Genomic DNA, 23,742 nt, shown 5'->3' on the forward strand with positions numbered 1-23,742 from the left:
GCCTAGCCATAATGAGCTCCAGGTTCAGTTAGACACCCTATCTCAGAGAACAAGGTGGGCAATGATTGAGGAAGACACTTAACATTGACCATTGGTGTCCACATGTGTACAGACACATGCATGTGTACACATGTGCTTGCACTGCCATATACACACGTGCAAACACACATGCACATACATACACACACACCTGAACACACACACACATCTCTTGACTGAATGTGGTAGTCCACCTGTGAGGCTGAGGCAGGAAGATTACAAGTGTAAGATCAACTTAGTCTACAGTCTGAGGACCACCATGTAAATATAAAGAGACCCAGCCTAAGTAGAAGAAAAAGAAGCAGGAGAAGGAGGAGGAAAAAGAGGAGGAAGAGGAAGAAAAAGTCTTGTTTGTGGTTCCATGGTGCATTTTGGGTTTTCTGTCCTTTAGAAAAGGAAGCAAACGTTCCCTCTGTGTGTGTATGAAGGGAAAACGAGGATGGGGTGAAGCAGTGGGTTCACTCGGCATCACTCAGTCTTCCGACTGATGTATCATCTACTTACTGGGTTACAAAAATTCAGGTAATTAATATCTGACAAATATAGACCTCTTTGCAATAAGGTGGTGACATGCACTAACCAATAAACAACTTCAAAGAGCCTGTTTTGACAAGTTCTTATATTAGCATTCAGCAGATGTAGCGCTTACCTGAGAATTTAAGTCAGCATGGGCGTTAACTATACAGTCAAGACAGTGGCAGCAGGTACAACGCTGTACGAGTGTCGTGTCTGAAAGAGGAGGGTGGGCTAAGGAGATGGCTCCATGGGCACAAGTCCTGCAGTGCAAAATGCCTGAAGACTTGAATTTGACTCCCTGATTCACACACATAAAAGCTGGACAAGTGCCGGGCGGTGGTAGCACACGCCTTTAATCCCAGCACTCGGGAGGCAGAGGCAGGCTGATCTCTGTGAGTTCGAGGCCAGCCTGGTCTACAAAGTTCCAGGACAGACTCCAAAGCTACAGAGAAACCCTGTCTCTACAAACAAAAGCACACAATGTTTTAAGCATCTGTAATCCCTGTGCTTCTATGGGGAGATGGGAAGCTGAGACAGGAGACACCCCGAAGCCAGGGACAGCCAGTTGTAGGGCACAGTGAAACAACAGTTCAGTCTGAAACAGTGGAAGACATGGACTGATACCCGAGGGGGTTCTTCTGACCTCCATACACACGTTGTGCAGGAACACGGCCGTGTTCACATACAGAGATGTAGACACACACATGCACGCATGCACGCACACACACACAGAGATTGAAAGAGAGAGAGCGCGCAAAAATGGAGGAAATGTTTATTTCTGTTTTACTCATATAGCCCCGACAAATGCTTTTTTGATCAGTTTACCATCTGTTTACATAATAGAAGGAAGCCTCAAAATGTTTCACTTTGAGTTGGGGGTGTGCTGTAACTTAGTGGAAGAGTGCTTGCCTAACATTCAGGAGGCTCTGAATTTGATCTCTGAAACTGAAAATAAAATTGATCCAACAGATCTGGAGTTCCCAGAACACTGAGTAAAATATAACTCTGGGATTTCTTTGCAAAGAGGTTTTGTTGCCTCACTGAAGCAACACAGTTGTACGGTCCCATGGACTCTGCTGTTGTAATTACAAGGCAGCTGCAGGCCTCAGCTTCCAGGCCCACTGACCGCGTGCTTCTCTTTCTCTTTTCATTGCTCTGGCTGTGCACTGGGTCTGGGGAACGCAGAGGGGTTTAAGATAACCCCAACAGAGAAGCGGTCTTTTTCTCTTTCAGGCAGGAGTGGTGTGAGCAATTGTCCTCAGGACTGTGAACCACAGTGCACCATCCGAAGTTGTGTTGAAATAGCGTGATGAATTAGCTGCAGAGTGGATGGAAAGGAATATGAAAAGATTTGTATAACAAAGCACCATAAATCATCTCGGGTACAGTGGGGCCCCCATCCTTCAGCCTGTGGGCTTGTCAGAGGAGCTGCAGGGAGGGAGAGAGAGAGATGAGGGAGAAAGAAAGGGGTCTTCGAGCTTTGGGCTTGAAGCATCCCCTAAGCCAGTGAGGCCACTAATCAAATCCTTCTCAAGGTACCCTTCACTTGCTCAGTTTGGAAATATCTATCAAGCGTCTTACTTGTGGATGGCTCTATTCTGGAGCTATTGGGGTGTGATGGATAAGGAAAAGGGAAGATAAAAATAGTGAGTCAGATCCAGTTCCTGCCACACTGTGCTTAGGCATGGTTATGACAAGGATCCAGCTTATTTCTCCAGCATCAGCACAGATACACAGTAGAATGTCCTTAACTTCAAGGAACAGATGCATTGCTAAGCTCTTCTGGCATTAAGGCGAACTGCGATCAAGTGAATGAATCTCTATATTCTTCATAAAGCTGTTCTTGCTACCCTTCATGGGAATTTACCTCCTCTGCCCCTCTGTTCCTGTTATCCTATGTGTATATGCTGTATTCTCCACAGGCCTTTTGGAGGCAATTTTTATGGAATAGGAATTGGAAGAAACAAAGGATGGTGGGAGGTCAAACAGATTCAAATTAGAATCTTGGTTCTTCTACTCAGTAGCTCTGTGTGGCCTGTGTTAGTTTCTTTTGAAGTTTTTATATTTTTAACTATGTGCCTATGTACACCTGTCTTTGTGAGGGTTTGCACATGTGAGTGCAGTACCCAGGGAGGCCAGGAGAGGGCAGAGATTTTTGCGTGTACTTGTGAACTGCCAGGGGTGGGGTCTGCAAATAGAACTCAGGTCCTCTGCAAGAACAGTACTTGATTTTTTTTTTCCAGCTAGGATGGCACTATCAGCATTTTTTTGTGTTTTTTTTTTGTTTGTTTGTTTGTGTGTGTGGTTTTTTGAGACAGGGTTTCTCTGTAGCTTTGGAGCCTGTCCTGGAACTAGTTCTTGTAGACCAGGTTGGCCTCGAACTCACAGAGATCCGCTTGCCTCTACCTCCCGAGTGCTGGGATAAAGGCGTGCACTGCCCGGTCATTATCAGCATCTTTTATGTCAAGCTAGAAGTCTGAGGGTTAGTAGATGCTTGAACACTTGAAAGGTTTTCTCGAGTGTAATGAAGTGAGTTGACTTTCTTGTTTTGATGATTGCTCTATGCTTATTCACAAACTACCTGCATATATGCGTAGTCTTGAACTTTTTAAATAACAATTATACATATATGAACATTATATATAAATAAATATATCCAACCTTCATAGAAGGCTAGCCAGGATTGCAAAGGAGCAATACTAGTGACTTCACCCAGATAGATACTTCAAAACATTTGTTTACAAAGAAATCATCGCCCCTTTGCCTCATCGCATTACAGCATTGCAAGGAATAGGATCAAAACTTGTTGGTGGAAAGAAATTCAAGGAACAAGGAAAAGCAAGAGGTGGCTCTCATCCTCACAGCAAGCCCTCCTTGGGACACAGCCTTTCTTCAACCCCAGGAGGGTCGAGCATAGGGTCAAGGAGTGGTGACCAGGTTAGCAACAAGGACAACAGAGGGTGGGGACAAAGGAGCCGAGAGTAGAAGCTGCATGCCCAATGCCTGAGCATGTTTCTCTGCTGCAAGAGAATGGCAGGACAACAGCTCAAACTGTGAGAGAGGAGGGTGCAAAGGGAAGGGGGCAACTAATGGATGAGGGGGCCCAGCAGGGGTCAGAGGTCATGAGGGCACCACAGTGAACTAATTGGCCTCTCTACATATTCACTTTCTGCTTCTAGCCTACAGCTGGGCCCTGAGAGAAAGGCCAGGGGAAAAGCTGGCTTTATTTATTTATGCTCCAGATGTGAGACCAACTCAGCTGGTGCTGAGCAACCGAAAGGGAAAAGGGAGGCAGGTACTCCTCCTCTCAGTACATGCCCTTCCGAGAGGGAGATGCTTCTCTCTCACTCCATCATCCATCCATCCATCATCATCATCATATGCCAGTTGGATGCCCCGAGAAACATGGTACATACCAGATAAGGGAACTGATCTTTTTGACTTGGACGCTACATTACCAGAGGTAAAACCTACTGGTTTTGACAACTTGTGCAAGCTGCTGTGGTCATCCTCTAGCTGAGAGAGCCTGAGCTGGAATGCCAGCTGCTAGCTCTGTGGCCTCAGACTAGTGCTTTAATTTTAGTTTTTCAAATACCAGATTTTCCCTACAGTTTGAAAAAAATGGGGTGGTTATGTGCATTAAGTGAGGTAAGTACATGTAAAGTTGAAACGCACTTCAGTGCGTGCTAACTCTCGCTATTGCTCTAGTCCAGTGGGATAAACATGTGGCACAGGGATATCCATTGTCTCGCCTTATGTTGTCTGTGAACTGCCCCTCCCAAGACAAAATCTCCGTTCCTCTTTCATAAGACTCCGGAGACTAGGAGGGAAGCCTCAGGTCCCTTCTAGGGTTTTATCTGAACTTCATAAAGATCAACTCACGTGGAACAGAACTTTATTTTTTAAATGAGGAATCATTACAAGTCAAGAACTTAAAACTGGGCAGGTAGCAATGAGGACCGGTGAGAAGTCCTTTGCCATTGCAGGGACTCACACATAAGGTCAGCTTACACTTAGCTAGGGAGGGAAAGAGATCCACAGGTCATATAGACAAGATATGACCCTGTCTGAGGACTTTCTAGCTGCTGTGTGACTTATAAAACAGACGACCCATCTCTTTACAGAGCCTACAAGGTCACTTGAGAACCACTGCCCATCAACCCTGGAATACAGAGATGGGACTAGAAGGCATGCCCGCATGGCCATGAGCACGGATCCCTGTGGATCTCCCACCTCGTTATCCTCCACCACGGACATCAGAGACTCACAGAGTGGAAATCCTGAGTTCCTACCGAACATTTAATTTGGAAGTTGCCTTTTGTCACGCATTCTTCCCATTTCCGTTTACTTAATCATTCACTCATCCCTCATTCATTTACTCTTGATGCCTAATTTATTTTTACTTTAAAAAATACTTATTAATTTTTTATCTATGTATATGAGTGTTTTGTCTGCATGTATGTGCTGGGGTCCATGGAGGCCAGAGGAAGGTGCTGGATCCCCTAGAACTGGAGTTATAGACAATTCGTGAACCACCATGTTGATGCTGGGTCCTCTGCAAGGGCAGCAGGTCCTCTTAACTACTGAGCCATCTCTCCAGCCTTCTTTTTACTTTTTAAAAAGATATCAGCCTTTATTAATTCTTTGAGAATTTCATACAATGTATTTTCATCATATTCACCCCCACTTTTTCTTCTAGCTCCTATAGTTACCCCTTCATCTCTCCATCTCTTCCCAATTTCCATAACCTCCTTTGTCTAATCGCTCTCTGAGTCCAATTTATGCTGTCTCTGTACTCATGTTCATAGGGCCATATACACTGAGTGTGGCTGACCTCATCTTTATGGGCTACACCCTTAAAGACAACTGATTCTGCCTCCTTCAGAAGTCATCAACTGTCACTAATTCCTCAGGAGTAGTGGCTGGGGAGCTCTTCCTCCTTCCGTATTAGAATGTTGACTGGCTTTATGGCTTTTTTTTAAAATTTTATTTCTGTGTGTCTGTGTATGTGCATGTGAATGCATGTATATGCACATATATCCATGTTTGTACCATAGCCCACGTGTGGGGAGGTCAATTCTTTTGAGTTAATTCTCTCCTGACACTGTATGGGATCCAGAGACTGAACTCAGGTCAAGGCAAGAGCAGCAAGTGCTCTTAGCCACTGAACTATCTCTCCAGCCCCTGTGTTTTAGGTAATATTATTCCTAGACATTTTCACATCATAAAGGCCATGTCATCTCCCTCCTTTCCCAAAAGTGCCTTTGTAATTCTTTTGATGTTATTTGAGAGAGTCTCACTATGTAGCTGGTTGGCCTGGAACTCATTCTGTAGACCAGGTTAGTCTCAACTCAGAGATCAAACTGCTTTTGCCTCTCTACCTCCCAAATGCTGAGATTTTTAAAAAAGATTTCTTTATTTATTATGTATACAACATTCTGTCTCCATGTATGCTCACATTCCAGAAGAGGGCACCAGATCTCTTATTCCAGATGGTTGTGAGCCACCATGTGGGTGCTGGGAATTGAACTCAGGACCTCTGGAAGAGCAGCCAGTGCTCTTAACCATCAAGCCATCTCTCCAGCTCCCAAATGCTGGGATTAAAGGGAGGTGCCACCTGCCTGGCTTGTCTTTAAAATTCTTGTTCCTTTTTCTATTTCATATTTTCATATTAACTTGTAAGTTTCCTATATACTAAAATCTCCAAACTTGGCCAGGGGCGCATGAGATTGAGGTTGCTGTTCTGGGGCTGAATAAACAGTCCTCCATTCTCAGAGCACCAGTTCTCTGGGGATTTTTACTGTGGAGTTGAAATTCAATTCCTTCCATGAAGTAATACCAAGTCTCACAATCTTGTCAAACCTTAATTGATGATGGACGAGCCCTAAGAAGGGACCGTAGAAGTCAGAGGGCTGTGTTTCCCTCAGCTCAGCTTAAGCATTCCTACTCGAGTGGGGTGGCTTTCTACCCTTCTCTGGGCTGGCGCAACTCAACTTCCAGATGTCTCTGACACCAAGTCTAGCTACTCCTAGCTTAACGACCCCTGCCCTTCTCACAAGTCACCCCTGCAGATCTAGGAACATTCCCCAGCTCTGACACATGTTCTCAACATTAGCCCAATGCAGGCAATTCTGCCTGTGCCCTGCAGTGTTTCTTCTACAAAGGCCTGGGGCTCTCTCAGTGCTGTCTTTTGGCACACTGAGGTGAAGGCACAGAGCTCAAGGGTTCTTCTTTAGGGAAAGATTACATCACGATAGTCATATAGCTGAATGCTAAGTCTAGAACTGTTTTCCTTCTTTCATTTTCTTGTGTGTGTACGTGTGTGCGTGCACACGTGTGTGTGTGTGTGTGTGTGTGTGTGTGTGTGTGTCATGTGCATAAATCCCCTGACCTCATAGGCAGTTGTGAATCATCCAGTGTGGGAGCTGGGAACCAAACAGGTCCTATGGAAGAGCAGCAAGAGCTCTTAACTGCTGAGCCATCTTTCCAGCCCCTAGGGCTGCTTTTCAGTCCTTAAAATAAGAGTTCCTGAAAGGGTGTGCTGTTTCATCAGCGGCCCAGAGGTAGCTGGAGGGTAAGTATGGCTCCTGCTTGCCCTAAAACACGTTTCTCCATCTTAAACACTGACAGGCATGCCTCTCTCTCTCTCTCTCTCTCTCTCTCTCTCTCTCTCTCTCCCTTTTCCTCCCTCCCTCCCTCTCTCTCCCTGCCCCTTTGAAAGTTTTATTATATGTATAATATGTACTATATGAGTTTATATGTGCCATATGAGCTCAGGGACTGGAGGCACAGGCTGCTGTAAACCGCCTGATATGGGAGCTGGCAATTGAACTCAGGTGTCCTCTGGAAGAGCAGTAAGTAACCACGGAGCCATCTCTCCAGGACCTGTTCTGCCGCACCTTTCTCTGGCCTTTGCTTTTTGATCAAGCATTAAGATTTGCTTTCAGAATAGAAGCACACACTGTTGGCCTCTGGGATGACTGGAATATGCAGGTTCTCACGCATGCTCACTGGTAGAGCTCACAGATACCTGGCACACACATTGCCATGTCCTGGGGAGCCCCTGCAAGCAAGGGATCAGCACGTGCATGTTGTGGTCACCATGTCTGGGTGTACTGGCAAGACCAGATACACCTTGCTTTGGAGGTAGGAGCAGCCTGTCCTCTCTGTCCTGAGCCCTGACTAGAGCCATCTTCACTAAGATGTGGAGTCCCATTTCCCATCAGGCCTGTCTCACACATTCCCCTGTCCTTGGATCAGCAGTGCAGCCTACAGGGAATGCTACCTCGGAGCAGGATTCCATGCTCGGGTCTGGCCTCCTGGCCAGCACTCCTCCAGCCATGATGCCAGGGATGCTTTCTCAGGTCAAAAGGGAAAGCTTTGTTGCTGCACTGTGGCCAGGCAAACACATGGCTGGCTTTGAAGTCTCAGGGAGGATTTGCTCAGGCTGGAGTTGGGAATCTGAAGGAGAGGCCTTGCTGTGTTTGTTAACTCCAACAACACGTGGGGCCTAGTGTGTTTGATGTCTCCGAAGAGCAGGAGGAGGGAGGTACACCCTGGGGGTCCTCTTAGAGGACAGTCCCCTTGTGCTGAGCCTGCAGTCCCACCTAGGCCTGGGACACAGAGGAGGCCCAAGTTCAGAAGGGCTAATGGCAGGCCTTTACTAGAAGAAATAATGGTTCTCTTCCTTCAAGTTGGTCTGTGGGAGTGTGGCTCAAGGCAGATGGCTGCTTTCCTTGGGCTCTGGAGACAGGAAGTGAGGATGAGAAAGAAGGGAAGATGGCCTCAGGCAGCAGCGGGGGCGGTCAGGGGGCAGACAGGTGTCTGCTTTGCTGGGAGCCTCCACTTTCAACCTCCTCTTCCTTCCCACCCTCTATCATTAGCCTCTCTGACTGCAGTCAGGGCCCTGCTCCCTCTCTGCCATCGTGGTTGCAGCATAAGTGGGGAGTTCACTTTCCAGGGTCTGTCTGCTGTATTCCTAGTCCATACCTGGTCCTAGGTAATGACCAGAAGCACAGCTAACAGCATTTAAATCAACAATTGTGTAGGGGCCAGGCTAAGACAAGGCTCCCACGGCTGGCTCTCAAGGCTTCTCCTAGGATTTCACCAGGTGCCAAAGCTTGTTTACCACCTTGGCTGGTGGGAATGGGGCGAGAAGGAAAGCGTTGTTATTAACGAGTTCAATGTCCCATGGAACAATTGAGCCAGGAATATCTCCACCCCACCTCCGACTCTCCCACCTGTGCATCCTAACCGTACACACTGCTACCAGAGTTTCCCCCCCTCCCCACCCCCATTTCCAGGCTGCTCCGGCCTGCCTACCCCTTTACCCAGATGCTGCAATCGAGAAAGGCTTGTTTACAATAAGGCCTTGAAATCAGGAGTTATAAATCCTGCCCAGGACAGCTGCCCTATCTCTGTACTAAGTTGTGCCAAAAGGAGGCTCACCTGCTTGTGACCCATTCCCTGTTACCATCCCCGTTCCCCCCCCCTCCCACCCCAGCTCCCTGCAGCTCCTCTGCAAACACAGGACAATGGGCAAATGGGAGTTACCTGTCTTAACAGGTGTCATCTGGGCCTCACTTTCCTACAGGGTGATGGGAGGGTCATCCTCAGCCCACCCACCGTGGGCATTCCTGTGATTGTGAAGATCTATCTTTGAGCACGACCTTTCTTTATGCTCGGTATCTTTAACTGCAGGAGACTGAGCCCACCTCAAAAGAGTTAAGGACTCTCACTTTGGCTGCTTAATCCGAATGAGCAGACAGCTACTGTACTGTTTGTTTCAGAAGCACCTCTGCTGTGGCACATTCACAAGGGGCACTGGGTAGTGCCCACGATGGTGCCCATTTTCTGTATTAGCCTTCCCTAGTAAGATACAAGTTCCCTGAAGACAGCAAGTTCAGTGTGTGTGTGTGTGTGTGTGTGTGTGTGTGTGTGTGCATGTTTGCGTGTGCATGTGTGTGTGTTGCTGGGGTCAAACCCAGGATCTTGAGCATGCTAAACAAGTGCTCTACCTCCGAACCATAACCCCCCAGCCTTAGACTATTTCTTATTCATCACTGACTCCCTCTGCCCAGTGGACTGCATAGAATATAATTATATCAATATTTAGGGCCAGGAGAATGCTGTTGTCTCATTGCCTGCAATTGCTTGCTGAGGGCATCTTCTGTGTAGTGAGTGATTCCACTGGGCAGTAGGGGCACACAGGTTAAGGAGACCCAGTGGCACTTTACCTGCCTGAAGAGGAGGGAACTGCCTGGGGATGGGGAACCCAGGGAATCTGCTGTGATGGTCAGAAGCCTGGAGACTTGAGAACATTTGCCTTAGAGAGAACTAACTGAGTGATGCCCCCGAGCCAGAGACGGCATGTCTACTCATCCCCAACCTCAGAGCATTCCAGAGTAGAGCTGATTTCAATATCATCGTTCAAAAGTGTGCACAAAAGCCATTTCTAGGGAGAGAAAAATGGCTCAGTGGTAAGAGCACTTTCTCTGCACTAGGGAGCAGAGACACACAGATCCTGGAGCTCCCCCTAGCTAGTCTGGATGAGCCCCAGGTTTAGTGAGATAGGGTGTTTCAAGGGAATACAGTGGAGGGAGACAGAGGAAGGCACTCAACACCCTCCTCTGGCCTCTGCACGCGCGCGCGCGCGCGCACACACACACACACACACACACACACACATGCAGAATCATTTCTAATGTTACTACTTGGGAAGAAATTGTCCAGTCTTTTCATCTAAAACCAAAATAAGTGACAGCCTGGTCTCTATAGTGAGTTCCAGGCCAGCCAGTCCTATAGAGTGGGACCTTGTCTCAAACATCAGCAGCAACAACAAAAACAACTGAACACTGCCCCCCAAAACACATACACACAAACAAAAAACCCTAATTAAGTTAAATTTGCTCCCCTGGGCCATGTTGCCACTGTTCCTGTCATTTGTGTCCATGTTGCTTTGTTTCCTCCCACTTGGAGACCTCAGGAAGAAGAAAGGGGGCAGTGTATGTCTGGAGCTCAGGACATCCCAAGGCACGTGTGTGTCATCCATGTGGAGAATATCTATGTCCATTGAGCACAGGTACTAACAACTGTATGTGACGCTGCACCCGAGAAACTGGGAAGAAAAGGAAAGCAATGATCAGCTCAGAAGACGGATGACTGTCGCTGGACCAATGCCCTCACTGCCCTGAGGGGACCTTTACAGTGGGAGGTGGAGCCTAGTGGTAGATCACTTTCTCTGTGTGGCTCCTTTGAGCCAGGGCTCCTGAGAGAATGCCTACTTCTCCATGGATCTAGACTCTAGGCTTTGGAAAAACTACAAACAAAATTCCTTTGAAGCTTCGTGATTAATTGTAAAGTGAATTTAAACTTTGTATCTTCTATCGTAATCTATCAGCTTGCTTTACTTAAAAAATACAGTGATTACTTCGCTCTGGATCGAATGGATGCCCCAGGAAGAAAAGCTGTTTTCCCTGTGGCTTCTTTGTTGTTTGTTTGATTTTTGTTTTATTTTTGAGACAGGGTCTTTCTGTGTTGCCCTAGCTGTCCTGGAACTTACTCTGTAGACCAGGCTGGCCTCAAACTCAGAGATCAACCTGCCTCTGCCTCCTGAGTGCTGGGATCAATTCCTGTGGCTTCTTGGAGCCCTTGGCTCACTGCCCTGTGCCCAAGCTTGAGAAACATGACATTAGGCCAAGCCACATGTACTACGTGCAGGAGTGGTGCTCTCACATGAGCCCCTAACAACCAGCACAGTCTGCACCTTTGCCCTCAGACCACTCTGTGGCTTGGCCTGGGCCATCATGGTCACACACACACCCAGCTGAAAACGACAAGATTGCTCCTCTACCTATGGGCTGATCTTGGTACATTTAGCAGGGCATAGGAATCACGTGGCCTGGAACTCTATTCTCTAAGTGCCTGGGACAGTTGCTCTAATCCTTTTGGCCGGCTGGGCATGGTGGCACATGCCCATAATCCCATCTATGCAGGAAGCTAAGACAGGAGGATCTCTTGAGCTCAAGAGTTCAGCACCATCTTAGGCAAAATATGAGACCTACCTCAATACATGATGAACAGATGAATGAATGAATGAATGAATGAACCTTTTCGTGGGGTCCTTTACAGGGAATGAACAGAGCAGATCAACAGCAAGTATGAGATCCAGAGGCGAATTGCAGCAACTAAAGTGGATTCTGAATGAAATAATTATCAAAAATTATCCTTGGGCTAGGGATGCTTGTTGTTGCTGTGTCTTGTGTTGTTCTGAGTTTTGAGAGAGGCTTCTCTGTGTAGCCTCTGCCTCTCCAGTGCTGGGATTAGAGGTACATTGCCACCTTGCCTGGCTCTGCGGTAGGCTTCTTAATGCACCAGTTTATTTTCCTTGACATGACAGCTTTATATATTGAAGGAAATTAGGAATCCAAGCAGCCTGCTTTAAGTTTGCTATAAATTTAGTGTATCAGTGCTTTAAAATATTAAATATACATTACCTTATTTATTCATGCCTTAATGAATATGCCTATCCACTCGACAATTCTTCACAGGGAACCTACTCTGCAGCAGGCAGCATGAGGTTGAAGAGGGAGTAAAAACGGCATACTGTGGGGCTGGAGAGATGGCTCAGCGGTTTGAGCACTTGTTCCTCTTGCAGAGGACCCAGGTTCAATACCCAGTACCCACATGGTGGCTCACAGCTATCCCTAATTCCAGTTTCAGGGGAATCTATTGGCTTCCTCTGACTGTAGTAGATACCAGGTACACATGTGGTACATATACATATCTGTGGGCAAAACACGCATACACAGAAAATAAAAATAAGTAATTCTGAGAAAAAGGGTATGGTCTATACTCCCTTATAACTTGCAAGGGAGAGGCAGAATGAGAAGGGTGGTCTCCAGGGAAATAGTCAAAGCTTCAGTTGGGACCAGCTCAAGGCCTTCTTCAAGCAACTGCTGCTGCCCCTGGGTATTCTGCTCAATAGCAGGAGTGTGCAGAGTGTAGATCCCAGGCTAAGTCAGCGGTAGTGATAAGTTGTCCATGATTAACCGTACAAAGATAAAAAAAAGGAAAATCTCCCTCCAAGTTGCTCTGCCTCTCCAGCCGTCCCAAAGACCCTCAGTGTGTGTACACCCTTACAAATGAGACTTGTCTTTCCATCTCATTCTCTGTTAGATCTGGGAGGCACAGCAGTCCTGCTGCATTGTACATACAGAGTACAGAGCCCGAGAGACAGGAGGCACACAGCTGTATCTCAGAGCCCGAATAGGACAGAGCTAGGGTCTGCAAACAAGGGGAGGTGGAGGGGGTGAGGACGTGAGTCTTGATTCTCCAGAAGGGTGCTGGGCTTCAGATTGCCGAGGACTTGCCAGACAGACCCCCGTGGTTCTGGAGACTCCAGCCACCGTCTCTTATCTCTCCTTCCTAGAGCGTGTGCAGACTGGACATCTTCAGGTGGTGAAATCTCTGGACTCTAGAACTCAGCTATGGGCTTGCAAGGCCAACGGGACAATGGAAACAGGGGCTTTGAACCATTTCCAAACAATCCACACCCCGTCCCCCATTTCCCGCAACTACCAAGCTGACCAGTAACCTCCAAACCTGGGACTGGTATGGCTTTTGTGTCTGCCTGACAAAGGATTGTCCACTCTGACACAGTTTACTCTCATCTAAGTCCCCACTGCACTAAAGGGAAATGTGACTGAATTTGGATTGAGTTTGGTTGTGTGGCTATTAGGTGGAGAGTCACCTTCCTATGACATTAAGGCCTCCAGGAGGGCCACTACAGTCCGTGCAGTCTGCTAATTCTACTGCAAGCAAGGAATGTGTTTATTCTTCCAAGGGGAAAAGATTCCCCCACTCAAAATGACGCTGCCACATTGTGCAACCAGGAACACTGGCTGTTGCTGATGTAAACAAGTGACCAGGGCAGGCTCACCCGGGGTTGGGTTCTACTTTTCCCAGAGGTGTTTCTTATGAATGGCTGTGCCCAGTGAAGCAATTTCCTGCCTTGTAAACTTCTGCCCACCAAACCACATCTCCTATCTATCACTGCCTGGCTCAGGGTCATAAAACAATTCCCCTCAAACCAATCAGAGGTTGATCGAGAGTCCTTGAGCAGCAGGAAAATTACCTCTCCCTCTGGATGGGCAACGGCACTTTGCAACCGAGTGGCTCTGCAGTTTCTGAATGTAAACATCCATGCACCTTACCGCACGCCCTGCCTCTGCTCATTTGAGATGTGGGGCCCCTGGGCCTGATTCTCAGCCCTTGGGTTCACTCCACCAAGGCACCGGCTGGCTAGTGACCCATTCATTACCTTGACCTGAGGACCCCACAGCTGGGACAACACATTTCGCTGTGTCAGATCATGATTTACAAGAGAAGTTCATACAGGGCTACCAGATCCATGGGGGAAGGTGTCAATATGGACCTAAGAAAACAGGTCAAAACAATTTCAGGAGGCCCTTTGGTTTGGGCGTGCACTTTGTAGGCTGTGACTTCTCAAGCTGGAATGCCCCTTGTCTTCCTGGTGGACTGCCACTCACTCTTCATGACACAATCCATAATCTACCAAGGCACATTTTCTGCTCCCCCCCTGAGGCAGGGCGCCCTCCACTACTCCGTCACTGTACTTTCTGAGGCCTACACCTGCCTCGTCTGCCTCTCTAGCCAGGCTGGAATCTCCTTCAGAGCATCTTGGACTCCGCGGCTTCTACTGCGGTGCCTATCTGGCTCAAAGTGAGTGGGCACCAGAGGGTCACTGAACGAGGGGGTGAATGAGCACCTACTGCACACCTATGGCCCTGCCACACCTAGGTCATCTGCGGACTGAAACGGTATAGAGAATACGCTGTAGTCAGGGAATTAAGACCTGGGTTAGGCTCGTCAACAAGGCATGACAGGGTCTCTGTCTTTAGGAAATCTGAGATCTAGGTGTTGAAGATGTGGCTCAGTAGTTAGGAGTACTTGTTGCTCTTCCAGAGGACCTGAGTTTGGGGGCTCACTTTCTAATGCACATTTAAACAGGCAGGCAAAACACTCATATATAGATAAGATAAAATAAATATCTTCAAAAAAACATTTTTAAAAGACCCAGTCATCTTTCTGTAAACGGTAGTAATATGGTAGGAAGGTGGAATTCAGAGTGGATCTGAGAGTAGGTGGGGTCCTCCTCCCCCTCCTCCCCCTCCTCCCCCTCCTTCCGCTCTTCCCCTTCCTCCTCTGAATTGCTGAACCTCAGGCTTAGAAGCTGATACGGATCTGAAAGAGCCCATTTTTCTCTTTGGTTCTCTGTGGTTTTGACTTTCACTTTGGGAATGTTCTAAGTGAGTCACGGTTGTTACAATACTACAGTCGTCAGCAGGCATCACCCAGAGCCACCATTTTCCTCTCTCCTGTCTCCTCATCCACGTCTACAGAGGTAACCAGTGACTGGCTCCTTGCTTCGACTCTCAGAAGCCTCCAGAGATTAGGGATGATGATGGCGGCACATGTGTATTTGAGTCAAACGCCACAACACAGACACACACACACACACACACACACACACACACACACATTCAAAAGGTTATTCCTGAGAGCCTACTATGTTCCAGGTGCCAGGTGCTAGTGACGAAACTGAACAAAACACCACGTCTCTGCCTCACTGAGCTTGCACTGGCAGAGGTGGGGATGGGGCAAGTAGGGCCTTGCTATCACAGTACCTCCCTTGCTCCTCCAACTGCAGCAAGACGCAAGAGCATATTGCATGGCACTCTCCTGTGAGCCTGGAAATGAGTTTTATGCACTTGTATCTCATTTAATCTGCAGCCAAATCCGTTTCCAGATGTTCAACTGCCATCCAACGATCCCTCAGCTAAGGAGTGATAGAGCCCAGGTTGAGAAACTCCCTAGCCTAAGATTGTATAATTATATCTTTAGAAGTGTTGAAGATCAGACCCAGGGTCTAGTGCACATTAGACCAGCACCAACCACTGGGCTACTCCAGAACGAGACTCACTCTATGTGGCAGCGGGAAATGTTTACTAGAGGAACAAATGAGATGAATGGTTAACCCTAACTACTGCGGCTGCCTGTTGCTCTGTCTCCATGATGCAAACATGAGCCATGTCCTCTAGTTTCTCATTTACTTACTGATTTGAGGCACTCGAGTATTTTGACTCCTGAAGAGTTTTATAAAGATAAAGAGACAAGCATTTTTCTTGTTATCAACCATGTTTTCTGAGAGAGAGAGAAAAAAAAGAATGAATCATAAAATGTTGTGCTAAAGAAATGAGCACCTTAGATTCTCTTTCTGAGTTTGGAATTAAAGTGTTTGAATGTGACTGAAAGGTGACCCCAAATCAATGGCTTGTAAACTTGGGACCTTCTTAAGTGCTAAGAAGAAAAAGGGTCTTTGTAAATGTGGTTAAGGAAGCTTATCGCAAATAACACTACAGATCCCAAATATACAGATGTATATATTTAAAACATGGAAGGAGAGAGACTTGACACAGAGAAGAAGGCAAGGCAATCACAGTGGGGTACTGGAGTTATGTGACTGCAAACCAAGGAATGCCAACAAGTCACTAGGCCCTGGAAGAGCGTGGAATGGCAGCTTGCTTTGAGAGCCTCTGGAGGGAGGGGTGCAGTCCCGCTGACATCCTGATGTGGGCTCAGCAGCACTGATGGTGGACTTTCTGTCTCCATCAAGCTCCCTCACTGAGAGATGTGGGCACCTGGTGCAAGTTTGTAATCCCAGCTGCTCAGGAGGCGGAGGCAGTAAGACCACTAATTCAGATGACACATGGAGACTTCATCTCAGCAACAATAACAAAACCCCCAAGCTTCCGGGCTGGGGATATAATTCAGCACAGAGTGTTTGCCTGGAGTGCACAGGGCCCTAGGTTGGAGTCCCCACAGAGCATCCCTTCTGCCTAAAATGATCTTCCCCAAAATGTGCAAGTAAAATTCTCTCTCTCTCTCTCTCTCTCTCTCTCTCTCTCTCTGTATGTGTGTATGTGTGTCTCTCTCTGTCTCTTCCCCCTCTTCCCCCCTCTTTTTTCTTTTCTTTTCTTTTTTTTCAAGCCATCATTCCACCTTTTGTCTGAAGTCATCATTCTAGCCCCTCAGAGGAGAAAGTGGCAGGGGACTCAGCAGCCCCCTCAGGTGATCCTTTAATATTATTTAATTTATCCATTATTGCATGGGCATGCATAATGGCCAGAGGAAAACTTTCAAGAGTTGGTTCTATCCGTCAGCCAGGTGGGTTCCAGGGGACTGAACTAAGGTCATCAGACTTGGCAGCAAGCACCCTTACTGGCTGGACCATCTCACCAGCTACACAAGTGATTCTGAAATACACACAGAAATCTCTGTCTGGTTGGATGGCCACTGAAGCCTATGTTGGAAGACAGAGGTAAAGAGAGCCACCTTCAGAAATGGATTACTCCCTTTTCTTTCTCAGCCTCCTTTCTTCTTTCAAGTTGCATTGCTGCTTGGTATGTTCACTCATTTCATATGTATTTATTATGTTGATTATTCGGTTATTGTTGCCTCCATCCCAGTCAAATGGAAGCTCCAGGGAGAAGTGGCCTATGAGTGTGTTTGCACGGACACACATGCAGGTGCTGGAGGTTGACATTCAGTGTTTGCCCCATCCCTCCTCCTCCTCCTCCTCCTCCTCCTCCTCCTCCTCCTTCTTCTTCTTCTTCCTCTTCCTCTTCTTCTTCTTTTTTTTTTTTTTGAGTCAGGGTCTCTTTTATAGCCTCGACTGTTCTGTAACTCACTATGTAGACCAGAGTGGCTTCAAACTCAGAGATCTACCTACCTCTGCCTCCCACATGTTTGGATTAAAGGTGTGCACCACCAGTTGGGTGGTGGTGGCACACGCCTTTAATCCCAGCACTCAGAAGGTAGAGGCAGGCAGATCTCTGTGACTTCGAGGCCAGCCTGGTCTACAAGAGCTGGGTCCAGGACAGGCTCGATAGCTACAGCAAAACCCTGTCTCAAAAAAATAAACTTAAGTTGGGCAGTGCTGGTGCACGCCTTTAATCCCAGCACTTGGGAGGCAGAGGCAGGCAGGTCTCTGAGTTTGAGGCCAGCCTGGTCTACAGAGCAAGTTGCATGACACAGAGAAATCTTGTCTCAAAAAACAAAAACAACTACAAAAAGCAAAACAACAAAAGACCAACAAACAAACAAAACCAAAACAAAACCCCCTCGAACTTTGTATATCATTTCATAACAAATCCAGAACAATTTGTATTGTTTTATTACTGCTGTCAAGACAATAGGACACAGGAAAGAAATCTTCCTTTGGGAATTTAATATATATTCAGTGAGAAAAGAAAATACAAAAGAAACATCTTCAACTTTCTTCTGTGGTGTGTTGGCATAAATACACACATACAAGCCTTAGTCATCCAGAGTCACTTGGGTGACTCTGCTTTTGACAAAGTCCTCTCTGTGTTTGCTCTCCCTTAGAAAGTGGTTTGGTTTTTTTTTTTTTTTTTTTTTATCTCTTTCTACACCCAGGCAAGAGTTCATCCAGGTGTGTGTGTGAAGTCCTGCACACATCAAGGATTCAGCTATAAAGCAGTTCTGCTGTAAGTCTCAGCAGACAATTCAGTATTTGCACAGTGGAATGACCCCTGCATGGAGGAAGAAGAGGAGGGGAAAAGAGAGAGGGAGAGACAGAGAGGGGGAAGGGAGGAGACAGAAGAGAGAGGGAGAGACACAGAAGGGGAGGGAGGAGACAGAGAGGTAGTTAGTTCAGCTGATTGCTATTTGTTCTGAATGGTAGCCCTGTGATGGGTTGGGAGAAACTGTGTCTCCGCCATGCTCCCTGATAGTCTGCTGTTGACAGTTTTCCAGAGGTTTTGATGAATTCAATCCCCAATTCAAAGGGAGCTATCAGCCAGCTTTTCCTCCAGCACAGCTGGCTCCTGTCTCCTCCTGACTTTGCCCTTTCCTGGCTCCCAGAGTCTTCCTGGGACCCCTGTTCCCTGCCCCCAACCCCCTAGGGCTCTCCAAACCCCCCCTCAGGTCCCATTTTATCTTCTTTCCCTGCGGGAGATGAAGCCTCTCCAGTCAAGCCCTCCCTCTTTAGATTTGCTCTTTCTAAGCCTCAGTTTACCACTCCATTTGCCTTGTACCGTAGGAACAAAAGCATTTTAACCAAATACCCAGCACCACACAGGTGATAAGGAAATCTTGATTGACATGCGGAAGCATCAGCCCAGCCCAGGAAATTCTATGAAGAAAAAACGCATACCAATACAGTGTGCGCAGGTTTCAGTCTCAAGCCCTTGACGTTAACCTCAAAGGACCGTAGAAATAAGGTACGATTACTACCATAGCAGTTTTATATATCACCGCGGTGCTGATCCTAATCAAGTTATCCAGACTCCAAAAAGTCTATCAAAGGCTTGCCCCCAACTGTGAGTGAAGGGCTCAGAATCTCAACTACATTGTATTCTTATCCACCTGGATTCCGCAGCAAACAGGACAAGCTGTCTGTACCTTAGGAGGGGAGACGCCACCACCGCTGGGCTCAGAACAGTTTAGTGCACTTTGAGGCAGGTTTCACTAAGGATTTCATTTTCTGCCCATGGATGTTAAAATGAAGAGGGTCTAATCCAGGATGCTCTCCCTAGAACATGAGTGGGTCCTGGGAGAAAGAGAAGCATCTGTTAGTTTGTGCTTGGTGGGTAACGAAGGAGCTTGAAGAATGTTGGTACATAAGGGAGGAATGGGTGAGGCTTCTTCAAATCTTCAGAATGGACAGTTTCCACCTGGAGTCCCATACACTGGGTGCCTCTCTCCCTCCTTCAGCTGATGAAGGGATGTTAGGAAGAGCCTGCTAGTGTTGAGGGAACTGTCAGTTTCCTGCCTATATATCTTCATTCAAACAGGGTTTTGTTAAGAAAAGTTAAGACTGTACCTAACTAAACTCCCTCCCTCTCCTTGTAGAGATGGCCTCCTGAGTCAATAGAACTCAAGGTTCTCAGGGTTACTGCAACCATGCCAAACAATCTAAACTGCCAAATGTAGACATTTGCTGGTCCCCCAACAGTGTGATCTGGCTCTAGCCAAGCTTTGTGCCTTTACTCTCTGGCTTTTTCTGGAACTGGACATGCCCTCTAAAAACTTTTTAACAAGCTTTTATCTATGTGTGCATGCCTGCTTGTCTGTATGTGCATGCCATGCCCTCTGAGACAAGAAGAGCGTGTGGGGGCCCCTGGAATTGTAGTTACAGGTGGTTATGAGCAACTTGATGTGGGCTAGGAACGAAAGCTGGGCCCTCTGCATGAGCAACAAGTGCTCTTAACAGCTGAGCCATCTCTTCGGACCCTGGACTTGGCCTTTTAGATTACCTCGAGTAGTGCAAGGGGATCATTGCTATCTATGTGTGTATAGGGCTTGCCCTTGTCCTGGCTTCATCTCAACAGAACTATGAACTTCCTCTTAACTTCATCAACCCCAAATCACAGTCCTGGCAACCCGGAAACCAGTAAGGGACCAGTATTTTATATCTGCCCCTGCTACGAGCACACAGTAGATCCTCAGCAAGTTTTCCCAGTTCTCTGAGAACGGCCATCTCCCACCATATTGGGATATATGAAAACCCTGCCACCCAGGGGCTTGTTTTCTTGCCGATACTTTCTCTGGGAAATACTTCGTTGGAAAGTAGAAAAAGCACAGGCCAGCAGGATTTGCTATAGAAGAGGTGGCAGAACCAAGGCCAGGGCATCGTTCCTCCCATGTCAGCATTAAATTCATTAGTATCTTCAATAGAGAGAAGAACAAGCAGGTGTTGACATCCACAAAAGCCCCTTCTCTGGGCCCAGACAGTCCTATGGGAGGCCAAGAAGGCAGGAAGAAGCCTGGAATTAATGCTTAAAATGAGATTTTAGAAATTTTCCTACCACATTTTTCTCCCCTATACTTTTTGTCTTTAGGACCACGGGTGACCCAGACTTGGCTCTATGACCTTGTCGCTGTGATGTCTGATGGTGCAATAACTGTTTCCCACATGAAGTGTGAGAAAGCTAACACGAACACTCGAGGAAGATGACCCGAGTGCAGGCCAGCCCAGCGGACACACAGTGTTTTCAGTGGACTCACTGGGGAATCTCAGAGACCAGGCCAGGGGGTTTTGGTGAAGCCATAGCAGGGGAAGAGGTATGAGAAACACGAGACTCTGCACAGTGACAAAATAAATTGCTTTAATGGGAGGCTTCCTGAGATGGCTGTCAGCCAGACGGCGTCCCTTGTCCTGGGATTTCTTGGAAGATCCACTGGCTGAGCCCCAGGCCTGCAGGAAGCTAGGGCATCAGGCTGCCACTGTGTCTCACTCCTCTAGAGATCCAGAGGTGTGTCTTAACATCAGCAGAGCAGAGCAAGCTGGCAGCCGATCCACAGTATGCCATCCCTGTGGCCGGAGGGGTGGTGAAGAGATTCATTTCCCACTGCAGGTGTTTTCCCATGGGGAGGGGGAAGGGAACAAGTTACTCTTGGAATTCCAACTCTGACCTTTACAAAGAAAAGTGATAGACACTTTAGTATTATATACAGGGTGGGGGAGATACCTGGAAGGGAAATTGCACTTAATTACAATAGTTTATAGTTTACACGCATTGGACAAATTTACTTCTTTAGAAGAAATCTCGAGATCATCTGGGATGGGGGAGGGAGTCTGTCCGTATTTACAGGGTCTGGCTCAGTTCAATAGCACACGTCCTCCTCGGTCCTCCTCGTCATTTCAGTAACAGATTCAAGTTTTTGCATCAGTTTGTTCGACGGATTGCAGCGTAGACTCCATGGTTTTCTCGCTTCCTGTTGCACCGTGGTGCACCAGCCAACTCTGGGAGAAACGAGCACTCGGGAGGCGGCAAGACAATACTGCGGAGAAGGGAATCAGGGCTTCAGGCTGCACCCCGAGAGAGCAGGCTGTTCAAGGTGTCTGTAGGGTGTCAGGTAAGCAGGAACCTCTCCTGGGCTCCCGGGTGCTCGTCGGGTCACTCAGTTTTTCTAGGATAGCTGCCCAGAGAGACCTGATGGTGTGGAAAGTGGGGTCCTCGCTGCTGCACACAAAGTGGGTGGTTATGTAGGTATCACCAGGCTTGCAGTGGGCACTGCAAGGGAAGAGAGAGAGGAGAAAGGGGTTAGCCGTGTGCACGCAGGCCATCAGTTTAGCTTCTCCAAAGGAGTGGACACACAACTCAGCCAGCAAAGGACCTGGAGGTGGGGGGCTGGAATGGGGTTGCTGAAACACACTCTCTGCGGGAAAGCTTTTCCCTGGCACTTCTGAGGAAAGAAGCGCATTGCTGGAGACCCTGAAACAGTCCTGATTTGCTGACCTTACCCATGAAGTGGGGTTTTGTGACAATGACATTTACACAGTGCTCAGGGAGATCACACAGCAGCAGGGTTGGGAGCTCATGGCCTCTTGTGGAAGTCTTCCTAAGACGGCTAACAGAAACAGCACCCTGAACCACTGTTTCCCAAACTTGGATGGAACAACCAGGAAAAGGATCCTGTGAAAACACTGATCCATTTCCAATTCTTAGGCCTAGGACTTTGCACTTGTAGTTTGAAAATCCTTTCCATTGATTTATTTGTGTGTGCAGGCACTCACAGTGCACATGTGGAGGCCAGAGGACAACTCCCCTTCGAATATATGAGTTCCAGGATCAAACTCAGGTTGATGGACTTGGCCGCAAGCTCCTTCACCAGCTGAACCACCTTGCCAGCCCCAGGAGTGTGTATGTCTAAGAACTCCACAGGCTCTGCCACACTGCTGAGCTACCAGAAGCCACAAGGCCATAACGGGTGAGAAAATGTCCCTCTGCTCAAAGTTTCCACCAGGGAGAGGGCTTTGAAAATCCTAAGAACTTTCTAGGATGGGGCTAGAGAGATGGTTGAGCAGTTAAGAGCACTGGCTGCTCTTCCAGAGAACTTGGGTTCAACTCCCAGCACCCACATGGCAGCTCATAACTGCCTGTAGCTCCAGATTCAGGTGATCCGAAACGTCACACAGACATACAGGCAGGCAAATGAGGCCATGCGAAATAAAAATAAATTAATTAAAATAGAAAGAACCTTTAAGGGCTGTTACCATTAGGAAAAGAAGTCAAGGGCTGATGGTGTTTGATGCCACACATCTGGAAGAGCCAGGGAAGGAGACCTCAAAATGTCTGGAGCCACCCTCTGGGAGGAGCCACAGGACCCATGTGAGGCAGCCTCCCCTTCCAGAGCCCAGGGCTCCCCTGCGATTATTTCAGAAAAGCAGGGCTCCTCTTTCAGACTCATGTTTCTCCTCCCTTTCCTTCCCACCCTTTTACTTTTGTTAGCATTGAAGGTTTCCTTTCGGCCTAGTGGCTTGTTTTCGTAAGATGCTCCCTTCAAACATACACGCATCACACCCGTGAACCCATATAAACACAGCCCTTTATTTTCTTACTAATATCCCTTTATTTTCTTACTAATCAGGGCTCTCAGCTATGGCCCCATGAGGTCATCGCAATGTCATGACAGATTTAGAAAAATCAAGGTTCAGTGTAAGCTGGACTGGCCCAGTGGTTCAGAACCGGGAAGACTGGAACCAAGCCTCAGGTTGGTTTTGAGTGACCTCCAGCATGTGTCGGGAGCTAAGAGCATTCTTTCTGCTTAGCCTTTGTTCTCAGTCAGATTAGTCTTTGTGCTTCAGTTTCTTCCTCTATAGAAGGAAAGCTACAGTGGGCTTGGTTGCATTAGTACAGGTGATGTTGCCTCCATGGTGTTTGTGTGGTCATTATTAATAACGTCCAGGATGGGCCCCTTCCTCTACTTTTGCTGCTCTTGAGGGCTCCTAAGAGTGGGCCTGAGCTATGCATTTGCGTCAGGAGCTGGGTTTCTGGTCTTCCCACATTCTTGAGGCCTCGGTTAGGATCCCACCGATACCCTTCGCCTCCTCTTCTTGCCTCTGCCCACCCCCACTCTCGAGTCTCTTTACTTCCCAATATCAGCCCCTCCCCTTTTCCTTCCAATTTTCAGATTTCAGGTGGAAGAGAGAGAAAATGGCTCGTGACCTCGCAGGTTTCAGCAGAAGAGCAAACAAGAAGAGCAGATAAGGAGACGCCAGTGAGACCCTATGGCCTGTCATTAGGGTGGACTTCCCAGCTATCAGATGTTTGCTCACATAATAAAATGGTGGCAGAG

The 23,742-nt window shown here is 47.5% G+C and overlaps 1 protein-coding gene across 5 annotated transcripts in view; it reads right to left on the bottom strand.

Moving 5' to 3' along the window:
* Nucleotides 1–20,748: 20,748 nt before the first annotated feature.
* The window catches only part of Hnf1b (HNF1 homeobox B), a 53,306-nt gene continuing 50,312 nt past the window's right edge, over nucleotides 20,749–23,742 (bottom strand). For all 5 annotated transcript variants that reach the window (XM_048446678.3, XM_048446677.3, XM_048446676.3 and 2 more), the window contains exon 9: nucleotides 20,749–21,677. In XM_048446678.3, coding sequence (XP_048302635.2) covers nucleotides 21,657–21,677 — 21 coding nt within the window. In that variant the 3' untranslated portion in view covers nucleotides 20,749–21,656. The remainder of the gene's footprint in view (nucleotides 21,678–23,742) is intronic.

This window comes from Myodes glareolus, chromosome 9 (assembly GCF_982192425.1).
Source record: "Myodes glareolus chromosome 9, mMyoGla1.1, whole genome shotgun sequence".
Lineage (NCBI taxonomy): Eukaryota > Metazoa > Chordata > Mammalia > Rodentia > Cricetidae > Myodes > Myodes glareolus.